This window comes from Erinaceus europaeus, chromosome 12 (genome assembly GCF_950295315.1).
Source record: "Erinaceus europaeus chromosome 12, mEriEur2.1, whole genome shotgun sequence".
Lineage (NCBI taxonomy): Eukaryota > Metazoa > Chordata > Mammalia > Eulipotyphla > Erinaceidae > Erinaceus > Erinaceus europaeus.
In genome coordinates, this window is record NC_080173.1 from 52226072 (window position 1) to 52248078 (window position 22007).

General features: G+C 44.4%; 1 protein-coding gene across 4 annotated transcripts in view; it reads left to right on the top strand.

Annotated features, from left to right (window-relative positions):
• Positions 1 to 21676, top strand: part of SP2 (Sp2 transcription factor) — a 41431-nt gene extending 19755 nt beyond the window's left edge. For all 4 annotated transcript variants that reach the window (XM_007530004.3, XM_060203632.1, XM_060203631.1 and 1 more), the window contains 5 exons: positions 401 to 1375; positions 15180 to 15492; positions 18315 to 18489; positions 18747 to 18940; positions 20502 to 21676. In XM_007530004.3, the coding sequence (XP_007530066.1) occupies positions 401 to 1375; positions 15180 to 15492; positions 18315 to 18489; positions 18747 to 18940; positions 20502 to 20602 (1758 nt within the window). In that variant the 3' untranslated portion in view covers positions 20603 to 21676. The remainder of the gene's footprint in view (positions 1 to 400; positions 1376 to 15179; positions 15493 to 18314; positions 18490 to 18746; positions 18941 to 20501) is intronic.
• Positions 21677 to 22007: the final 331 nt, after the last annotated feature.

Genomic DNA, 22007 nt, shown 5'->3' on the forward strand with positions numbered 1-22007 from the left:
TATCTTCCCATATCCCAAAGACTCCCTTTCTCTTACTCCCTGTCTCTCTTCCTCAGTTGGGCAAATCAGAGAGCCCTTTATCCTGATGGCGTCTACTGGAACCCCCACCTGAGGATGATTCCGTGTTCCTTTGGAGATAAGACATGATCAGCTTATGCCTTTAGTGTTTAGTTCACACTGTTACGGGGCGCCATTACCTTTCCCATGCTTTCTCTCTTCCTTAGAGGAGAAACCAGCAGGGAGGAGGAGAGAGGAGCCACTGTAAGGAGAGGATACTGGCATCCTACCTGCCACAGAGGTGGGGAAGAACCTACCAGAAAGAGGACTGTAAAGGGCAGGGAGGCAACTAGATCAGCAGGCATTCAGATCTCACTATTTTTCTCTTCTTGGTGTTTTGCAGGACTCCCAACCATCTCCCTTAGCTTTGCTTGCTGCAACATGTAGCAAAATTGGCCCTCCAGCTGTTGAAGCTGCTGTGACTCCTCCTGCTCCTCCTCAGCCCACACCACGGAAACTCGTACCCATCAAGCCAGCCCCTCTCCCTCTCAGTCCTGGCAAGAACAGCTTTGGAATCTTGTCTTCCAAAGGAAATATACTTCAGATTCAGGGGTCACAACTGAGCACTTCCTATCCTGGAGGGCAGCTGGTGTTTGCTATACAGAATCCCACCGTGCTCAACAAAGGGACCCGGTCAAATGCCAACTTCCAGTACCAGGCTGTCCCTCAGATTCAGGCAAGCAATTCGCAGACCATCCAAGTACAGCCCAATCTTACCAACCAGATTCAGATCATCCCTAACACCAACCAAGCCATCATCAGCCCCTCAACATCAGGTCACAAGCCTGTGCCTATCAAGCCAGCTCCCGCCCAGAAGTTGAGTACCACCACCACCCCTGTGCAGAGTGGGGCCAGTGTGGTAAAGCTGACAAGTGGGGGTGGCAATGTGACACTCACTCTGCCTGTCAACAACCTCATGAACACCAGCGACACTGGGGCCACCACTCAGCTTCTCACAGAGAGCCCTCTCACCCCTCTGTCTAAGACTAATAAGAAAGCCAGGAAGAAGAGTCTTCCTGCCTCCCAGCCTGCCGTGGCTATGGCCGAGCAGGTGGAGACAGTACTGATTGAAACCACTGCAGACAACATCATCCAGGCAGGAAACAACCTGCTCATTGTTCAGAGCCCTGGCGGGGGCCAGCCAGCTGTGGTCCAGCAAGTCCAGGTGGTGCCCCCCAAAGCTGAGCAGCAGCAGGTGGTACAGATCCCCCAGCAGGCCCTGCGGGTGGTGCAGGCGGCATCTGCCACCCTCCCTACGGTTCCCCAGAAGCCCTCCCAGAACTTTCAGATCCAGGCAGCTGAGCCAACGCCTACCCAGGTAACATGCATGCCCTCTGTGTCTGCTTCCACCCTTCTTCCTTATCTCTGAGCTGCAAACACTTCATTTCTACTCAGCTTTCTTTCTTTTTTTTATATATATTTTTATTTTATTCCTTTTTGTTGCCTTTGTCATCGTTGTTGGATAGGACAGAGAGAAATGGAGAGAGATGGGGAAGACAGAGAGGGGGAGAGAAAGAGACACCTGCAGACCTGCTTCACCGCCTGTGAAGCGACTCCCCTGCAGGTGGGGAGCTGGGGGCTCGAACTGGGATCCTGAACCAGGATCCTTACGCCGGTCCTTACACTTTGCGCCACGTGCGCTTAACCCACTGCGCTACTGCCTGATTCCCTCAGCTTGCTTTCAAAGATGATGATGCATCATCTCCTGATGTTGTCTGAGTGTGAGGAATCAGTGACCATGTTTACTTGACAAATGGGATTTCTTCAGTTCATAGAATCATATTTCCTCTTTTTTCTTTCTTCCTTTCTTTCTTTTTTAATATTTTATTTATTAATGAGAAAGATAGGAGGAGGAGAGAGAGAAAGAACCAGACATCACTCTGGTACATGTGATGCCGGGGATTGAATTCAGGACCTCCTGCTTCAGAGTCCAATGCTTTATCTACTGTGCCACCTCGTGGACACCATAGGATCATATTTTCACCATCTTTTTCTTTATGTGAGTCTGTTTTGGGTATGAATGAGAAGATCTTTTTTTAAAAAATAAAATTTCTATTTTAATATAGTTATATAGGATGGTAGCAAGAATGAAAACATTCTAACTAAGCATAGAATTGGATGTAAAGTGGAGCCGGTAGCGTGTCCACCTTAGCATGCGTAAATCCCCAAGCACCACATAGCCTTATGGTACCAAGGGAAACCCCACAGGTGAAGCAGTGATGCTGTAATATCTCCACCCCCCCCGTGTGTGTGTTTTTTATTTAATTTCTTTATTGGGGGATTAACATTTTACATTTGACAGTAAATACAGTAGTTTGTACATGCATAACATTTTCCCACATAACAATATAACCCCACTAGCTCCTCTGCCATCCTTTTTGGACCTGTACTCCTCCCCCCACCCCCACCCCCACCCCAGAGTCTCTTATTTTGGTGCGATACACCAACTCGACTGGAAATAGAATGAAAAGGAAAGAAAAGAAAGAAGGAAGGAAAAAGTTGCACCAAGAGCAGTAGAATTACACAGGTGCAAGGCCCTGGCACTCCAAAGAATTTTTTAATGTAAGAAAATAAATGAGAAAAAATGCAGTTGTTAATGATAAAAAGAAAAAATAGAGGGGTTCAAGAGATAGCTTATGGGATAGGATGTGTGCCTTGCCATGTGCATGACCCAAGTTCAAGCCCCTGGCCAGCCTCTCTCTCACATCTAGGCTAGGTTCATTGGGCATGTTCATTTAAACTAAAATGTTATTCTTGACATTTTGGTGGTATAGTACTTTGGAATCTATTTGGCTCTGTGAAGCAGGTTTCCTTCTTTGTGTCTGTCTACCAAATGCCAGAAATTATGTCTGTGGTGCAGATGGAGAACCTGAAAGTCAGAGATGTTGTAAAGTCTTTGGGCATAAATGACAGAAGCCAAGAACAACTCAAATTTATGTATTCAGTCTCCACACTTTTCCATTCTCTACCTTGATTCATTGTGTCTAATGTGTAGCAGGGACAGCTGAAATTATACATATAAACAGTTCCTGCCATTGAGTCAATAATTTGTTGTCTATACAGTGAGAACCAAAGCCTCACAATGAGTGACAGTAAGAAGTTAGTCCATCTCCTGAAGGAATTTGAGCTATGCACATGGATATACCACAAGAAGAAATCTGAGGCCTGCTTTAGAATGCCTCCTTCCTTCTGGTATATTATGTGTTTGCAAGTGACTTTCTAGAAAGTGATTTACTTATTACAGTATGTGTGACGTTTCTTTACCAGCCCTACCTTAAAGGTGAAGAAGTGAAGTGCTACCCCCCAGTGATTTCTCAGGAGCACATGTCCTTGGCAGTGCCTCTCATCTCTTCCTTGTGGTCCCATAGCTTGAGAATGATGGGGGCAGGGTTTCAACTCAGGTCTTCCTAAGGAAATAATCACATATATGCAAAAAGATTTAGCTACAACATTGTCTCATAAGGACAACATAGTTTTCCATTATCCTTAGGCGCTATTATACAACTGTATATGGGACAGGCAGTGGCGCACCTGGTTAAGTGCATATACTACAACTGTATATCTAGGCTATATCCAGCCCTGTAGCTAAATAAATTCCTAAAAGTGGGTCAAAGGATATGCATATAGTTTTTTTTTTTTAATGTGTTACGGTCTTTTTTTAAGACTTTTTTTTTTTTTTTTTGTGGCTAATAGTGGTTTACAAAACTATAAGATTACAGAGTATAGTTGCAACTATACCCACCACAGATATGTTCTATTCTGTATCAGGGATTGGCAGTCCTTATCCCTCAAGTTAAATCTGGTCCATTTCTATGCTTTAATAAATAAATTTATTTATTTATTAAACTTGTTTATTTGGCTAGACACAGAGAAATTAAGAGGGAAGGAGGTGAGAGACAGACACCTATAGCGTTGCTTCACCATTCATGAAGTTTCTACCCTGTAGGGCTTGAACCCAGGTCTTTGTGCACTGTAACATGGGTGCTCTATTTGATGTGTTACAAACCAGCCTACCCATTAATAAATAAGATTTAGTGGGAGCACAGACCCCATTATGTTACATTTGCAGTACAAGGCAGAAAGATAATGACCCAGGGGGGAGGGTAGATAGTATAATGGTTATGCAAACAGAGTTTCATGCCTGAGGCTCCAGGTTCAGTCCCTCACACCACCATAAACCAGAGCGGTAGTGCAGCGGGTTAAGCACCTGTGGCGAAGCACAAAGACCGGCAAGACCAGTGTAAGGATCCCAGTTTGAGCCCCCGGCTCCCCACCTGCAGGGGAGTCGAGTCACAGGCAGTGAAGCAGGTCTGCAAGTGTCTGTCTCTCCCCCTCTCTGTCTTTCCCTCCTCTTTCCATTTCTCCCTGTCCTATCTAACAACAATGACATCAGTAACAACAACAATAATAACTACAACAGTAATAAAAAAACAAGGGCAACAAAAAGGAAAATAAATAAATAAATAAAATTTTTGGGAAAAATAAGATAATGACCCACAAAGCTGATCTATCTTACCACAAAGCTGATCTGTCTTATAAACAGACAAACAAAATCCTAGTAACAGAAATTTCAGATACACAGAAAATAACAATCTTTCATATAAGGAATATACCAGAAAACTGGGAATATTTTTTTTTGTATTTATTAAATGATAACATGAGGTTTTTACATTTCCTTTTAACTGAGAAATACAGTCCTAAGTATGTAATCCAGAAATTTAAAATAACCCCAGTCACAAAGACTTTTGGAAGCAGAGCCATGGTATAATAGTCACCAACTATGTTCCCCTAAAACAACTATATTTAAAGAGCAGCAAGTCACAGAAATACCTTCCCAGAGCAAAGTCAGATGTGCCTGAAGGCACAGGAATCCTCTGAAGGTGAGTAAACACATGGATAGCAGACAGTGGCGGGAGAATGACCAGACATACTGGACATATGTGAACGAGCAGCACAGCAGCTTGGTGTGGCACAGCAGCAGAGGAAACAAAGGCTGCGAGCTCAGGGAACTTCCTAAGTGGGGGCAAGGTACTGAATTGTCCATAAGAACTCATCTCTAAGGCACAAAAGGAAACCGTCTAAAGTTAGCAACTGGACTCAGCATTACCTGCCTTCCCAGATCTCTTTCCAACAGAGAATCATTTGGCCAAAGGCAGCTGCTGTCAGAACAGAATGTTGCCTGCTCACGCGGGTCAAGAAACTGAGATATTGTCCTATTGAGTTCCTGGATGAGAACTGTGTTGCATCAGCTGCCCTGAGGGTCTAGGAAAGCCAAAGTACAGCAAGGAACCCTCCAGCTGTGCTGTGCACCTACCTTTTCTCCTTGGGCAATGCCTAGAACCGGTCAGTTTATCATTTCTCTTGCTGTCTCTGCCATACCTTGTAAATAGAGAATTCCATCATTGTAGCCACACTGCCACCTGCAGGTAAACAAAATCTAACCTACATGCACAAGTAGAAAAGTAGCAGGCAACCCATGTAAAAATATGAATTGTCCAAAAGATGTGTCTGTAGCAGAAGCCTATATATACACAGAACTGAAGGACTTAACAGAGAAGATTCATCATATGGACATTTAAAGATACTACAAACTTTCAACACACACAAAGTTTTCAAGGAACAATTCCAACACAGATACAAGGTGTGAAGAGCACTTTGATTAAAATCCTGGCTAACTTGGAAAGATTAAGTAGACTCAGAAGTAGGCAAAGAGATAGCATAGTGGTTATGCAAAAACCACTATGACTATAACTGAGGTTTCAAGGTCCGAGGTTTAAAATCTCTGGCACCATAAACCAAAGCACTATTCAGTTCTGGTTTAAAAAAATGGACTCTGTCATGCAAAGGAGAGAGTTAAGGGATAAACTGATTATAATCTCTCCAATATATGAGGGAGAAACAGACCTAGGAAATCGATACAACTCTTATGAGAAATATCAGACTCCATTAGAAAAGTAAATACAAGGGGGGTTGGGCGTTAGCACAGTGGGTTAAGGGCACAGGGCACAAAGCGCAAGGACAGGCATAAGGATCCCCACCTGCAGGGAGGTTGCTTCACAAGTTGTGTTGCTTCACAAGCTGTCTGCAGGTGTCTTTCTCTCCCCCTCCTCTCGATTTCTCTGTCCTATCCAACAACAACAACATCAGTAACAACAATAATAATAACCACAACAACAAAACAGGGGCAACAAAAGGGGAAAAGAAATAGCCTCATGGTCCAGGAGGTGGCGCAGTGGTAAAGCTTTGGACTCTCAAGCATGAAGTTCCGAGTTCAATCCCTGGCAGTACATGATGTGCCAGAGTGATGTCTGGTTCTTTCTCTCTCCTCCTATCTTTCTCATAAATAAATAAAATCTTTAAAAAAAAAAAAAAAAAGCCTCCAGGAGCAGTGAATTCGTGGTGCAGGCACCAAGCCCCAACAATAATTCGGGAAGAAAAAAAAAAGTAACTATAGGGTAGTAGGAACTCCCAAGGGAGAAAGGAAAGAAGGGAGCTTTAAAGACCAAATTCAAGGGAATAATAGTTGAAAATCATCCAAATCTGGGAAATAGCCAGGTCATAAGATGTTCAGGAGAAACACCCCCCCCAAAATTCTCATCTTCAAAAAAATTTACACCAAGGCATATATCATTGCAAAAGTATCAAACTTAAAGGACAAAGAAGAAATATTGCAGAGTGCCAAAGAAAGAAAAGGTTTTTTTTTTAATATATATATTTTTTATTGGATATAGACAGAAATTGAGACAGGAGAGGGAAAGAAACAGTTGAAACTGTTTCACTGCTCATGAAGCTTCCCCCCTACACTACAGGTGGGGGCCAGAGCCTTAACTCTGAGTGTTTGCGTTCTGTAATGTGAGTGCTTAACCAGGTACTCCACCGCCTAGCCCGCTTGTTTTGTTTTTGTTTTGCTATCTATCCAGCCTGGCGGCAGCGAGGGAAAAAGGAACTAACAAGAGGCTATCATCTGAAACTCTGTACAGGCAAGAAGAGAATAAAACTACATACTCATTATGCTAGGGAAATAGCTTAACTGGTAGAGCATAGGGCTTGTCGCCGGAGGTTCTAAGTTTGACCTTTTTCATCACATGTGCTGGATTAGTAATATGTGCGCTCAACCAGGTGCGCCACTGTCTGGCCCCATGTGCCCATGGATTAGTGCTCTGTCATCTTGCTCATATGCAACTCTCTCATATGATTAACTGATTATTTTTTACCAGAGCACTGCTCAGCTCTGGCTTATGGTGGTATGGGGGATTCAACCTGGGACTTTGGAGGCTCAGGCATGGGAGTCTTTGCATAACCATCAAGCCATTACCTAAACCCTCTCCTATGATTTAAATAATATATATTTTAGGGGGAAAGAGAGAGGTAGAAGCAATAGAAATATAAAATAAGGGAGTTGGGTGGTAGCGTAGCAGGTTAAGCGCATGTGACGCAAAGCGCAAGAATTGGTGTAAGGATCCCAGTTTGAGCCCCTGGCTCCCCACTTGCAGGAGAGTCGCTTCACAAGTGGTGAAACAGGTCTGCAGGTGTCTATCTTTCTCTTCCCCTCGCTTTCTTCCTCATCTCTGTCCATTTCTCTCTGTCCTATCTAACAGCGACAACAATAATAACTACAACAACAAAACAAGGGCAACAAAAGGGAAAATAAATAAAATTAAAATAAATATATATATATATATATATAAATAAGCAGAAAACAAACAAATAGGATGACAGTATGTAAGCCACATAGATTAATAGTCACCCTAAATGTGAATGGCCTAAACTCAGCAATTGAAACAAATAGTAGATGGATGGATTTAAAGATTTAAAAACAAAAACTAAACCAAACTAACAAACACAGGATCCACCTATACATAGAGCAAACTCACATCTGATAAAAATGAAAAGCTGGTGCAAAGTGTTACCTGCTAATAAGACAGAGACGGATGCTTTAGGGATCAACCCAACAGGAAAGACATAACTATTGTCACTATATATGCACCCATTATGCATATACCCAGTTCTTGCTCTTGCACAGATTTTTGTATCACAAAGTACTTTTTTCTTCTCTGTAAAGAGTTAGTAATTGTGGTGAGTCGGGAGGTAGCGCAGCGGGTTAAGCATAGGTGGCACAAAGCGCAAGGACCTGGTTCGAGCCCCCAGCTCCCCACTTGCAGGGTAGTCGCTTACAGTGAGGCAGGTCTTCAGGTGTCGATATCTTTCACTCCCCCTCTCTGTCTACCCTTCCTCTTTCCATTTCTCTCTGTCCTATCCAACGATAATAATAACAACAATAAAAAGGTTAGTAATTGTAGTAAAATACTTTGAGACTAATATAAAAATTCCATTCCTCCAGACTTCTGCCCACTTGTTTTAATATTTTTTATTTTATTTTTTTAAGATAGTAAGAAACTGAGATAGATTATTTATTCCCTTTTGTTGCCCTTGTTTTATTGTTGTAGTTATTATTGTTATTGATGTCATTGTTAATTGGATAGAACAGAGAGAAATGGAGAGAGGAGGGGAAGACAGAGAGGGGGAGAGAAAGACAGACACCTGCAGACCTGCTTCACCACTTGTGAAGCGAAGCAACTTCCCTTCAGGTGGGGAGCCGGGGGCTCGAACCAGGATCTTTACACTGGTCCTTGCACTTTGCGCCACCTGCGCTTAACCCGCTGCACTACTGCCTGACTTCCTCTTTTATTTTATTTTAAAAACACTGACAAAACCATAGGGTAAGAGGGGTACAACTCCACACAATTCCCACTACCAGAATTCCGCATCCCATTCTCTCCCTTGATAGCTTTCCTATTCTTTAACCCTCTGGGAATATGGACCCAAGGTCATTGTGGGTTGCAGAAGGTGGAAGGTCTGGCTTCTGTAATTGCTTCCCCGCTGAACATGGGCATAGACAGGTCAATCCATACTCCCAGCCTGCCTCTCTCTTTCCCTAGTGGGGCAGGGTTCTAGGGATCGGAGCTCCAGGACACATTGGTGGGGTTTCTGTCCAGGGAAGTCTGGTTGACATCATGTTAGCATCTGGAACCTGGTGGCTGAAAAGAGAGTTAACATATAAAGCCAAACAAATTGTTGACTAATCATGAGCCTAGAGGCTGGAATAGTGCAGATGAAGAGTTGGGGGTCTCCATTTAGTAGGTAGCTAGTAGGTATATTTTAGTTATATTGCAAAGGGCCTGTGGCTATACTAGTTTTTTTTTTCCCTGAGCCTGAAATCTGATATGCAGGCGGATCCAAGTTATTGTCTGGGGAGATGATGTCATGGCTGGAAAAAGGACCAGAAAGCTGGATCAGGGAAGAGCTCCCAAATATGGGAAAGGTGTATAAATATTGACTGTAATGTTTATTATTTTTTAGTATTTTCCCTTTTTTTATTATTGCTGTAGTTATTGTTGTTATTGATGTCGTCGTTGGATAGGACAGAAAGAAATGGAAAGAGGAGGGGAAGACAGAGAAGGGGAGAGAAAGATTGACACCTGCAGATCTGCTTCATCACCTGTGAAGGAACCCCCAACACACACCTGCAGGTGGGGAGCCGGGGGCTCAAACCGGGATCCTTAGGCTGGTCCCTGTGCTTCATGCCATGTGCGCTTAACCCGCTGCGCCACCGCCTGGTGCCCTAAAATTTATACTTTTTTTTTTTTTTGCCTCCAGGGTTATTACTAGGTCTGGGTGCCTGCACCATAAATCCACTGCTCCTGGAGGCCTTCCCCTCCCTTTTGTTGTCCTTGTTGTAGCCTTGTTTTTATTGTTGTTGATGTCGTTTGTTGTTGGATAGGACAGAAAGACATGGAGAGAGGAGGGGAAGACAGAGAAGGGGAGAGAAAGATAGACACCTGCAGACCTGCTTCACCAGCTGTGAAGCGACTCTCCTGCAAGTGGGGAGCCGGGGGCTCAAACCCGGATCCTTACGCCGGTCCTTCTGCTTTGCGCCACGTGCGCTAAACCCACTGCGCTACCGCCTGACTCTATTATTATTTTTAAAGAATTTATTTACTTATTTATTTCCCCCCTTTTGTTGCCTTTTTAAAAATTATTGTTGTGGTTATTGTTGTTATTGATGTCATCGTTGTTGGATAGGACAGAGAGAAATCGAGAGAGGAGAGGAAGACAGAGAGGGGGAGAGAAAGACAGACACCTGCAGACCTGCTTCACTGCTTGTGAAGTGACCCCCCTTCAGGTGGGGAGCTGGGGGCTCGAACCAGGATCCTTACACTGGTCCTTGCACTTTGCATCATATGCGCTTAACCCACTGCATTACCGCTTTGTTTATTTATTTATTTATTTATTTATTCATTCTTTCATGAGAAAGAGAAGAGAGAGAGAAAGAACCAGACATCATTCTGGTGAATGTGCTGCTGGGGATTGATTGGGGCCTCATAGTTGAGACTCCAGGGTTTTGTTCACTGCGCCATCTCCTGGACCACTCTACTTTTAATTTAATTGCGGGGGGGCTCTTCTACATTTTTTTCTTTGTTGGAAAGATTAATGCTTATAGTCGACAGTAAAATACAGTAGTTTGTACATGTGTAAGAATTCTCAGTTTTCCACCTAACAATTCAACCCCCTGAAGGTCCTCTTGCCATAATGTTCCAGGACCTGAACCTTCCCTCCCACCCCAGAGTCTTTTACTTTGGTGTAATACAACAATTCCAGTCTAAGCTCTGCTTTGTATTTTTCCTTTGTTCTTTTTCAGCTTCTATGTGTGGGATCATCCTTCTCTTTCTGGCTTATCTCACTTAATAGGATTCTTTTAAGAAACCCTGTACTTTTTTTTTTGCCTCCAGGGTTATTACTGGGGCTCAGTGCCTGTACCACTAATCCACTGCTCCTGGAGGCTTTTTGTTTCCCCTTTTGTTGCCCTTGTTGTTTTTTCTTGTTGTGGTTATTATTGTTGTTATTGATGTCATTGTTGGATAGGACAGAGAGAAATGGAGAGGGGAGGGGAAGACAGAGAAGGGGAGAGAAAGATAAGACACCTGCAGACCTGCTTCACCGCCTGTAAAGCGACTCCCCTCAGGTGGGGAGCCAGAGGCTCAAACTGGGATCCTTATGCCAGTCCTTGCGCTTCGTGCCATGTGCGCTTAACTCGCTGTGCTACCGCCTGACCCCCAACTTATACATTTAAAAAATTTTTATTTAAAAAAAAATTTTATACTTATTTATTTCCCCTTTTGTTGCCCTTGTTTTTTATTGTTGTTGTAGTTATTATTGTTAGGACAGAGAGAAATGGAAAGAGGAGGGGAAGATAGGGGTGTGGGGGTGAGAAAGATACTTGGAGACTTGCTTCACTGCCTGTGAAGCGACGCCCCTGCAGGTGGGGAGCCGGTGGCTTGAACCTGAATCCTTAATGCCGTCCTTGCACTTCGCGCCTAATGCACTTAATCCGCTAAGCTACCGCCAGACTCCCACCCTGTACATTTTTTTAAAAAATACTCTTTTTTTAAATGTTTATTTTATTTATTCCCTTTTGTTGCCCTTGTTTTATTGTTGTAGTTATTGTTGTTGTTGTTATTGATGTTGTCATTGGATAACAGAGAAATGGAGAGAGGACGGGAAGACAGAGATGGGGAGAGAAAGATAGACACCTGCAGACCTGCTTCACGGCTTGTGAAGCGACTCCCCTGCAAGTGGGGATCCAGGGGTTGGAACCAGGATCCAGACGCCAGTCCTTGAGCCACCTGCACTTAACCCGGTGCACTACCCACCCTGTACATTTTTAAAAAAATATTTACTCCTTTTTGTTGCCCTTGTTGTTTCTTTTTATTGTTGTAGTTAACTATTGTTGTCATTGTTGGATAGGACAGAGAGGAGGGGAAGACAGGGAGAGAGAAAGATAGACACCTGCAGACCTGCATCACCACCTGTGAAGTGAATCCCCTGCAGGTGGGGAGCCGGGGACTTGAACCGGGATTCTTACGCCAGACCTTGTGCTTTGCATCACCTGAGCTTAACCCACTGTGCTACCTCCCAACTACCCACCCTGTATATTTTAAGGGTGTCTCCACATAAACCTCTGCTTCCACCCCACTAGCCTATTTCCTATCTCTCTGGATTTGCCTGTCCTGAATATTTCACATAAAAGGAATAATACAATGAAGTGACTTGCTTCTTTCACTTAGTACAGTGGATCCTTGAAGAATATGGATTTGAACTGCTCACGTCTATTTGATCAGGCTTTTATCAATAAATACCTTTGGTTCATCCTCTTCAATGTCCATATTCAGTGATTCAACCAATTGCAGATACCCTTGGTTGAATTTGAGTACCCTAGGTTATCGGGCCAGTGATACTTTCAAGGTTCACTCGTATTCTGGCATGTATCAGCATATTTCTTGTGTTTCTCCAGAGCTAGTCTAGGGATCAATCATTTCTCCTATAATTCCTGGTTCATCTTGCTGGAATATGTGGTAGCATTATTTGGATAAAGACAGAAATAGAGAGGGGAGGTAGGTGGAGAGGGCATGAGAAAGATACCTACAGCATTGCTTTACTGCTTTATGAAGTTTCTCCTCTGTAGGTAGGGACCAGGGGCTTGAACCTGGGCTCTTATGCACTGTAACATGTGTGCTTAAGCAAGTACACCACCACACAGCCCCTATGACAGCACTGTTTTAAATTGTATTATTCTGTTCTTCATTTGTTTATTCTTTTCAACATTGACCCATGGATTCCTATTTTATCCATTAGTATTATATCTTGATGTTGAGATTATAACATATTTAACCAGTGGAAGCCCCTTCAAAGCTGGCTTTTGTGTTCTTTTCACATCAGCCCTTGAGCACTTTCTTACTTCCTGGTATGACAGGTATTCCAAGCTCCCCTTACATTTTTCTTGCCTCCAATTTTGGAACTAGTTATTTCTGCAAGGAACCTTAGTTCCTTTTAGTGGAATGTAGGATTTGGAAACTAAGACCTGGGTGCCTGTTATTGGAATGTTGCTGTTCCCAGATCTTTTCTGTCTCACAGCTAAAAAGTGTGCATACATACAGATGTCTGTCTTGAGTTTCTACCAGTGCTTCTAATTTGCATCTAATACCACATGGGTTCATTTTTATTTTCTTCTTTTTTTTGCCTCCAGGGTTATGGCTGGGGTTTGGTGCCTGCACTATAAATCCACTGCTCCTGGAGGTCATTTTTCCCATTTTGTTGCCCTTTTTGTTGTGCTTGTTGTAATTGTTATTGTTGTCATAGCTGTTGTTGTTGGATAGGACAGAGAGAAATCAAGAGAGGAGGAGAGAAAGATAGACACCTGCAGACCTGCTTCACTGCTTGCAAAGCAACCCCCTGCAGGTGGGGAGCTGGGGGCTCAAACTGGGATCCTTATGCTGGCCCTTGCGCTTAGCATCATGTGCACTTAACCCACTATGCTACTGCCCAGCTCCCCGCCCCCCTTTTTTTTTTTAACCTGAGTACTGCTCAGCTTTGGTTTATAGTGGTGTTAGGGATTGAACCTAGGACTTGGGAGCATCAGGCAAAGTCTTTTTGCATAGCTATTATGCTGGCTCTCTTTCTTTGCATAATTCGTATCTCCCTTCTCTGACAGTGAGAAGTCTCATACTCATTATTACCTGTTTTTAAAAAAAGATACTGGCTGGGGAAGTAGTATAATGGTCACTAGCACCACTATAAGCCAGATCTGAACAGTGTTCAGGGTTGGAAAAAAAAAAAAAGTACTATTCAGCTCTGGCTCATGGTAGTGCTAGGGATTGAACCTGGAACCTCAGAGCTTCAGGCATGAAGGTCTTTTGCATAATCACTTTGCTATCTCCTGGCCCTGTTTATTAATGAGAGAGAGAGAGCTCGAGTATGCAAGCAAACAAGAGCATCACTTTGGCACACTCAGAATCTCATGCTTGAGAGTCCTGCATTTATCACCTGCTGGGTCACATGCCCATTATCTTTAACAAATATATTTCCTTCCTGAACTAGCCCGCCTGTGTATGAAACCAGTCTCCCACAGCCATCTCACTTCTCTCTCATGAACATCTCAGCTTGTTGGGACTGATACCCACATGGAGGCACCATTCCACCTCCAGACACTCACTCTCCTCGTCCTACTCAGGCTCCAACTTGCATATTTCCCTCCGGCAAGCCTACACACTTTACACACCCACTACTAACAAGAGTGAATTCCCCTCTCCCTGCTGTCTCACCAACAATAAGTTCTCTATTTTATTTTTCCATCTATACCAATTTAAATTGAAAATAAAAGGAAAAGAAAAACCAACCAGTTTTGCATTGGTTGTGCCTCTAAGATCTGTCATTCACCCTGCAACTTTTGTGACAGCATTTAGTTTCTAACTCTCCAATTTTAACATTTGGCAGTTGTGTTTTTCCATGCTAAGTAAAATAAAATGTTTGGTTCCAAATCAACGGTCATCACCTCAGCTTAGTATAGAGTTGCCATTGGTTCTTTGCTGAACGTTAGCAGCGTACAAATGTAGGTTTGCGCTAATTGAAGAGCCTTAAGCTTGACCACGTGGCAGCCCCCATTCTCTTGATTGGGCAGGGAAATGAGGCTGCATTTAAAGGTGCTGGGAGGAGCCAGGTGGTGGTGGTGCACCTGTTGGAGCCCTCAGGCCCGCCTGCAGGGGAAAAGCTTCACAAGTGGTGAAGCCAGGCTGCAGGTCTCTCTCTGTCTCTTTTCCTCCCTGACTCCCCCACCCCTCTTGATTTCTGCCTATCCAATAAATAAATAAAGATAAAAATTATCTTTTTATTATAGATAGCAGGAGGTAGCACAGTGGGTTAAGCACAGCGCAAGAACCTGCATAAGGATCCCAGTTTGAGTCCCCCCCCCGGCTCCCTACCTGCAGGGGAGTCGCTTCACAAGTGGTGAAGCAGGTCTGCAGGTGTCTATCTTTCTCTCCCCCTCTGTCTTCCTCTCCTCTCTCTGTCCAACAACAATGACAGCAACAGCAAAATAATAATGACAACAACAAGGACAACAAAATGGAAAAAACTGCCTCCAGGAGCAGAAGATTCATGGTGCAGGCAACAAGCCCCAGCAGTAACCCTGGAGGCAAAAAAAAAAAAAAAAAGTTTTAAAGGTGCTGGGACTCCATCTCTCCTGGAACACTGACTCTGGAACACTGACTCTCTCTGGTCCTGCCTAGGTCTACATTCGCACTCCTTCCGGTGAGGTGCAGACAGTCCTTGTCCAGGACAGCCCTCCAGCAACAGCTGTAACCACCTCTACCACCACTTGTAGTAGCCCTGCATCCCGTGTTCCTCACCTGAGTGGGACCAGCAAAAAGCACTCAGCCGCAATTCTCCGGAAAGAGCGTCCCTTGCCAAAGATCGCCCCTGCTGGGAGCATCATCAGCCTGAATGCAGCTCAGCTGGCGGCAGCAGCTCAGGCCATGCAGACCATCAACATCAATGGTGTCCAGGTCCAGGGTGTGCCTGTCACCATCACCAACACAGGAGGTAAGGGGAGGCCAGGGCCAGGCACCATCCACAGGTTCCCAGTAACAATAGTGTGGATAATTGTCCAAAGCTGGTCTTCCAGCTTAAAAACATGTACTTAGTGGTCCGGGAGGTGGCGCAGTGGTAAAGCTTTGGACACTCAAGCATGAGGTCCTGAGCTCAATCCCCGGCAGCACAAGTGCCAGAGTGATGTCTGGTTCTTTCTCTCTCCTCCTATCTGTCTCATAAATAAAATTTAAAAAACAAAACAAAACAAAAACAGGAGTTGGGCAGTAGCACATCGGGTTAAGAGCAGGTGGCACAAAGCACAAGGACCAGTATAAGGATCCCGGTTCAAGCCCCCAGCTCCCCACCTGCAGGGGAGTCACTTCACAGGCAGTGAAGCAGGTCTGCAGGTGTCTATCTTTCTCTCCCCCTCTGTCTTCCCCTCCTCTCTCCATTTCTCTCTGTCCTATCCAACAACAATGACAACAAGAATAATAACTACAACAATAAAACAACAAAGGCAACAAAAGGGAATAAATAAAAATAAATTAAAAATAAAACATGTACTTAGCACCTGGTAAGTACATTCAAGCTACAAACCTTGAATTTGATGGGAAAGGATGCTTTGAGCTAGAGAAAAAGAATATAATGATTATGCAGAGAGATTTTCATGTCTGAGGCTCTGCTCCCACGTTCACTCCCCAGCACCACCATAAGCCACAGCTGAGCACTGCTCTGGTCTAGCATATGTGTTCTCTTTCTCTCTCTCTCTCTCAAACAGAATGTTAATTTTTTTCTTATTTGAGAAAAGATATATTTAGGAAACTTACCAACTCACTTATAAATGCAAATTAGTTTGGTGCAAACCAAAGATACATGTTTTACGAAGACTCCTGGACTTGAAGGCTTCTCAAAAGAGAATTTTGAGTTAAAGTTGGAATGGCTTGTGCTACATTTTTCATAGCTGGGCCTTGCAGGAGACACTGGCTACCAAGCAAAAATGGTTCCATGCATTCTTTAACTTAATGGAGGGTACTTTTTAGGGTGGTGGAAACTTTATTCTTCTTTTTTAATTATCTTTACTTATTAGATAGAGACAGCCAGAAACTGACAGTGAAGGGGTTTGGGTGATAGAGAGACATGTGTAGCCGCTTGTGAAGCTTTCCCTCTGCAGGTGGGGACCAGGCGCTCGAACCTGGGTCCTTGCACACTGTAATGTGTGTGCACTCAACCAGGTGTACCACCACCCAGCCTGTGGAAGCTTTTTAATCTCTTCACCCTTAATGAGCTGGAGGGACTTTGTGCCTTTAGCTTAGTGGGGTGAGAGAAGTCTACCTAGAAGGACATTGACATTAGATCAGTGCTGCTCCCCCTGCTTTGAATGTGCAAGTTCTAGAGGACTTGGCTTTTCTTTAAACCCATAGAATTGTTTTTTCTCTCTCTCTTTTTTTTTTTTTTTTTGCCTCTAGGGTTATTGCAGAGGCTCAGTGCCTGCACTACGAATCCACTGCTCCTGGAGCAGTTGTTTTGTTGTTATTGTTGTTGGATAGGACAGAAAGAAATTGAGGGGCCAGGGGAACACATGTGTTAGTGTGCAAGGACCCATGTTTGAGCCCCTGGTTCTCACCTCCAGAGGGAAAGCTTCACGGGTGATGAAGCAGTGCTGCAGGTGTCTCTCTCCATGTCTCCTGTTTCCTTTCAATTTCTGGCTGTCTCTATCAGATAAAGATAATTTTAAAAAATAATTTAAAGAAAAGGGAATTGGGGCAGGGAAGATGGGGGAGAGAAAGATAGACACCTGCAGACCTGCTCTACCACTTGTGAAGCGATCCCCCTGCAGGTGGGGACTCTGGGTCTCAAACCAGGATTCCTGCGCTGGTCCTTGCACTTTGTACTACATGCACTTAACCCATTGCACTACTACTCAGCCCCATTTTCTCTTTATATATATATATATATATATATTTTTTTTTTTAATTGTTTTATTTTTTTTTTTTTCCCAGAGCACTGATCAGTTCTGGTTTATGGTGGGGTGGGGGATTGAACCTAGGACTTCGGAGCCTCAGGCATGAGAGTCTCTTTGCATAACCATTATGGTATCTACCTTCATACCTCCCATTTTCTCATTTTTAATAACAAAAACCATCCCTGAAATGTTTAAAAACATAAATTCCTAAAAGCAGAGTTAGTATCTCTCACATACTTAAGGCCAGAACAAATTCCAGAAGACAGGGAGTTGGGCGGTAGCGCAGCGGGCTAAGCACGTGTGGTGCAAAGTGCAAGGACCAGCGTAAGGATCCCGGTTTGAGCCCCCAGCTTCCTACCTGCAAGGGGAGTCGATTCACAGGCAGTTCTGCAGGTGTCTTATCTTTCCCCCCCTCTGTCTTCCCCTCCTCTTTCGATTTCTCTCTGTCCTATCCAACAATGACAACATTGATAACTACAACAATAAAACAACAAGGGCAACAAAAGGAAATAAATAAATAAGAAAAAAATACCAAAAAATGTTCATTAAAAAACATTCCAGAAGACAGTCAACTACAAGACTCTTGCCAACTATGATCTAGGAGTTGGTGCAGTGGATAAAACATTAGACTTTCAAGCATGAGGTCCTGAGTTCAATCCCTGGCGGCACATGTACCAGAGTGATGGCTGGTTCTTTCTCTCTCTGCCTATCTTCTTCATGTATGACTAAATAAGCTAATACATTTAAGGTCTCTTAACATGGTTCCTGACACATAGCTGGCTCTCAAAGATACTGGCTTATGTATAGATGGAAGAAGGGTGTTGAGCTCCCTCTGCCCCTTCAGGCTTTCACTCTGAATGTGTCCTCACAGGACAGCAACAGCTGACGGTGCAGAATGTTTCTGGGAACAACCTGACCATCAGTGGGCTGAGCCCCACACAGATCCAGCTGCAAATGGAGCAGGCCTTGGCTGGAGAGGCGCAGCCTGGGGAGAAGCGGCGCCGCATGGCCTGTACTTGTCCCAACTGCAAGGATGGAGACAAGAGGTAATTAATTCATGGAGGGGGCCAGACTGCCGTTCTAAGATGTACCCTGTTCCTGGAGTTTCACCCTCCTTCGGACAGCTGTCCCATGTAAGAGCCAGAACACATAAAGAAGGGACAAGGTAGTGGTTCCTTGCCACCTGGACGTCTCCCTTTTCCTGTGCTCTCTGACGTGACCCTACCCACCCCCCTACCCTGTCCTGCCCCACATCTTCACTATCTTACTCTCTCCTCTGCCCATTCCTCACCCCAACTGCCAGGTCTGGAGAGCAGGGCAAGAAGAAGCACGTGTGCCATATCCCAGACTGTGGCAAGACTTTCCGGAAGACGTCCCTGCTGAGGGCCCATGTGCGCCTGCACACCGGGGAGCGGCCCTTTGTCTGTAACTGGTTCTTCTGTGGAAAGAGGTTCACACGGAGTGACGAACTGCAGCGGCATGCACGTACCCACACAGGTCTGCCCCCGCCCTGCCACATAGGGCTGCTCTTTACAACAACTGCACCCACTCCTCCACTGTCCTCACACAGAGATTCGTGGTCCTGCCAAGGAATTGCCACACTGAACCAGAGCTGCAGACTATCTTCTCAGGGGCTCTAGGACCACCCAGGAAATTCTATCTTGCTAAGTCATAGTGTTTACCAAAGTAATGCCATTTGCATTACACTGCCTTGGCAACGTCTGCATTTCACTATACAGTTACTCTTTCACAAACACTCTAATGTGCCAGGGACTACACTACCCTCTATAGATTAGCTAATTTAGTCCTGCCCATAACTCTGTGGGGTGGGTTTGATTCTGCCCATTGTACTGAGGCATGGAAAGATGACCAAGTCATACAGCCAGTAATGAGTATAGTCAGTTTCAAACCTAAGCCTTCTGGCTCCCTAGTCTACATTTCTCCCCACAACCCCATAATGCATTCTCTGCTGTTTATCAACAAATGTTTTTTTTCCTCAGTCATTTCAGTAATTTCATTCACTGAAGTCCATCAGATTACAGGCTTGGTTTATCATAGTTATATGTTTTATACTTACAAAATGAGAAATATGGGAAATGGCCACCTATATACCACTTAAAATTGTCCTAGTTTCTCCAGTGGGATATGACACATGCTCTGAGAACTGCTGCTATAGTGAATGCCCCCTATGAGTAGTCCTTTGTTCTGAGGATGGAGACATGTGACCCAGAACTCTGGCTCCTGGCCATTGTGATGGGGCAGGCCATGCCCTCCCATCTTCAGACTGAAGAGTCAGTATTTAGAACAACAGCAGACCTACCCTGGGTTGGTCTGCTTAGACTCTGTAAGTACTGAAGCCAGTGGATTAGAATGAAATCAGGTTTTGCTGCAAGGCGGAAGGCATTGAGCCATGGTTAGAGTGACAGATTAACATGAAGCAGCTTCATGTTAATAAGGATAGAGCACATGCCTTGGCTTCATGAGGCCCCAAGCTCAACCTCCTACACCATATATAGTGCTCAGGTCTCTCACTCTCATGTTCACTTTTTAAAAAAAGATCAGAAAGCGTGGTCCGGGAGGTGGCGCAGTGGATAAAGGAGTGGATTCTCAGCCATGAGGTCCCAAGTTTGGTCCCCTGTGGCACATGTACCAGAATGATGTCTGGTTCTTTCTCTCCTCCTGTCTTTCTCATGAATAAACAAAGAAATAAACAAACAAATTCTTTAAAATAAAATAAAAAAAGATCAGAAAGCAGGCAGCAGTGCTACATGGGAAGAGTCCTGGCTGCAAGGCACAGTACAGCATCATGAGCAAGAAGTAAGGAATGGTAGACTAGGGAGTAGTATCAAGTGGGTCAAGAGAAATGAGCACTGACAAAGGGTTTAGGTCAGTAGGACATAGGGAGCAAATGTGTTAAGCCAGAAACAGGCAGGATGAAGACAAGACAATATCAGCTCTAGATCATGCCACTCAAAAGCATTCCTATTTTTCCCCAGGGCTAGGACAGTTTCTGCACATGAGCTTTATGAGTAACAGGCATTTCTTGTTTTATCCCCAGGGGACAAACGCTTTGAGTGTGCCCAGTGTCAGAAGCGCTTCATGAGAAGTGATCACCTCACCAAGCATTACAAGACACACCTGGTCACGAAGAACTTGTAAGGCCAACTGAGGGGGGCGCCCAGAAGATGTCATGGGCCCACCTCATCCTCTCCCTCCTATTCTGCAACTGTCCCCACCAGAAGGGACTCTGCTGCCCCATACTCGCCTCGTTCTGAAGCCCCTTGGCTCCACACTGGTCCTTCCTTCTCACCACACGCTCCCGGCCTGCCCCGACTGTGGACACTGGCCGTGCCCAATGAGACGTTCTAAATCAGAACGAGTGGGAACCCTTATTTCCAAAGGAAAAACATGAATTTCACTCCGTCGAGGAGCAAAGTGAGCCCCTTCCCTTCCCCCCAACACTGCCAGAGTTGCATCGTGCCATGCCCCTCCCTCACCCCCCAGGCCCTGCCCCCAGGGCCTTGCTGGCATCCACCTCTGGAGAAGCTCAAGAAGCTGCTTCCACTCCACATGCCCTGGCCCTGCCACCACTCTTCTCCAGCACATTCCAACTTTCTATTTAAAAAGTCAAGCTATCCACAGACTCCTCAGCTCCCTTCTTTTTCTACGGAGAACGTTGCCTTATACTCTACTTCAGATGATGAACACTGTGTATTGTGTGTGCTTTAAAGAAGTTTTATTTAATTGCTCCCTTTTTCCTGTCCTTGTTACTCACTTCCTCCATGCCTGCTTTCAGTTTAGGGTTTGGGGGGGGCAATAATGAGTATATGAATTTTTTTCTCATTCTAGCAATTCCCTTTTCTAAATGACACTGCATTTCAATTTAAATCTGGATCCAGATTAAAACTCCTTCACATACTAAACCTCATCTCTGTCCCCTCATCTCACCCACCCCAACTACCCCAAGCTCTACTTGTGTACAGTGTATATTGTAAAATAGACAATTGTGTCTACTACATGTTTAAAAAAAAAAACATATTGCTTGTTATTTTTGAGGCTTTTAAATTAAACAAAAATCCAACTTTATTTTTAGTTGTAACTGCTCGAGGTATGTTTTATGAATTAAGTGACAGATTTGTTATCCTTTATTAACAATGTACTTTGTTGGTCAGTACTGGGCTGACAAAAAATATTTCTTGCTAATAAACTTAGTTGCCTGAGGCAAAATCTGCAGCTGAGCAGTGTAGCTTCCTTTGTCTCTCACCTCAGAGCTCTGGTAGGAGCCTTTAGGGGAGGAAGCCATGGACTCTTAGAGTGGTCCACACTGGACCAAGATAGGACCCAGCCTCTCCTGACAAACCCAGGCTACACAGCTTATAAACAGTCTGTGGTGTTGGCACCAACAAGACCACCTAACAGAAGAGTCTTGCTTTGTTCTCCTACTGGCCAATTTCTCCTGGATCAAAGCATGACTCAGCCCACAGAGTCATGTCATAGCAATGCCTTCCTCAACAGCAAAAATTCCTTCACACAACCTCCAACCCCTGGAGACTTTGGTCACAGA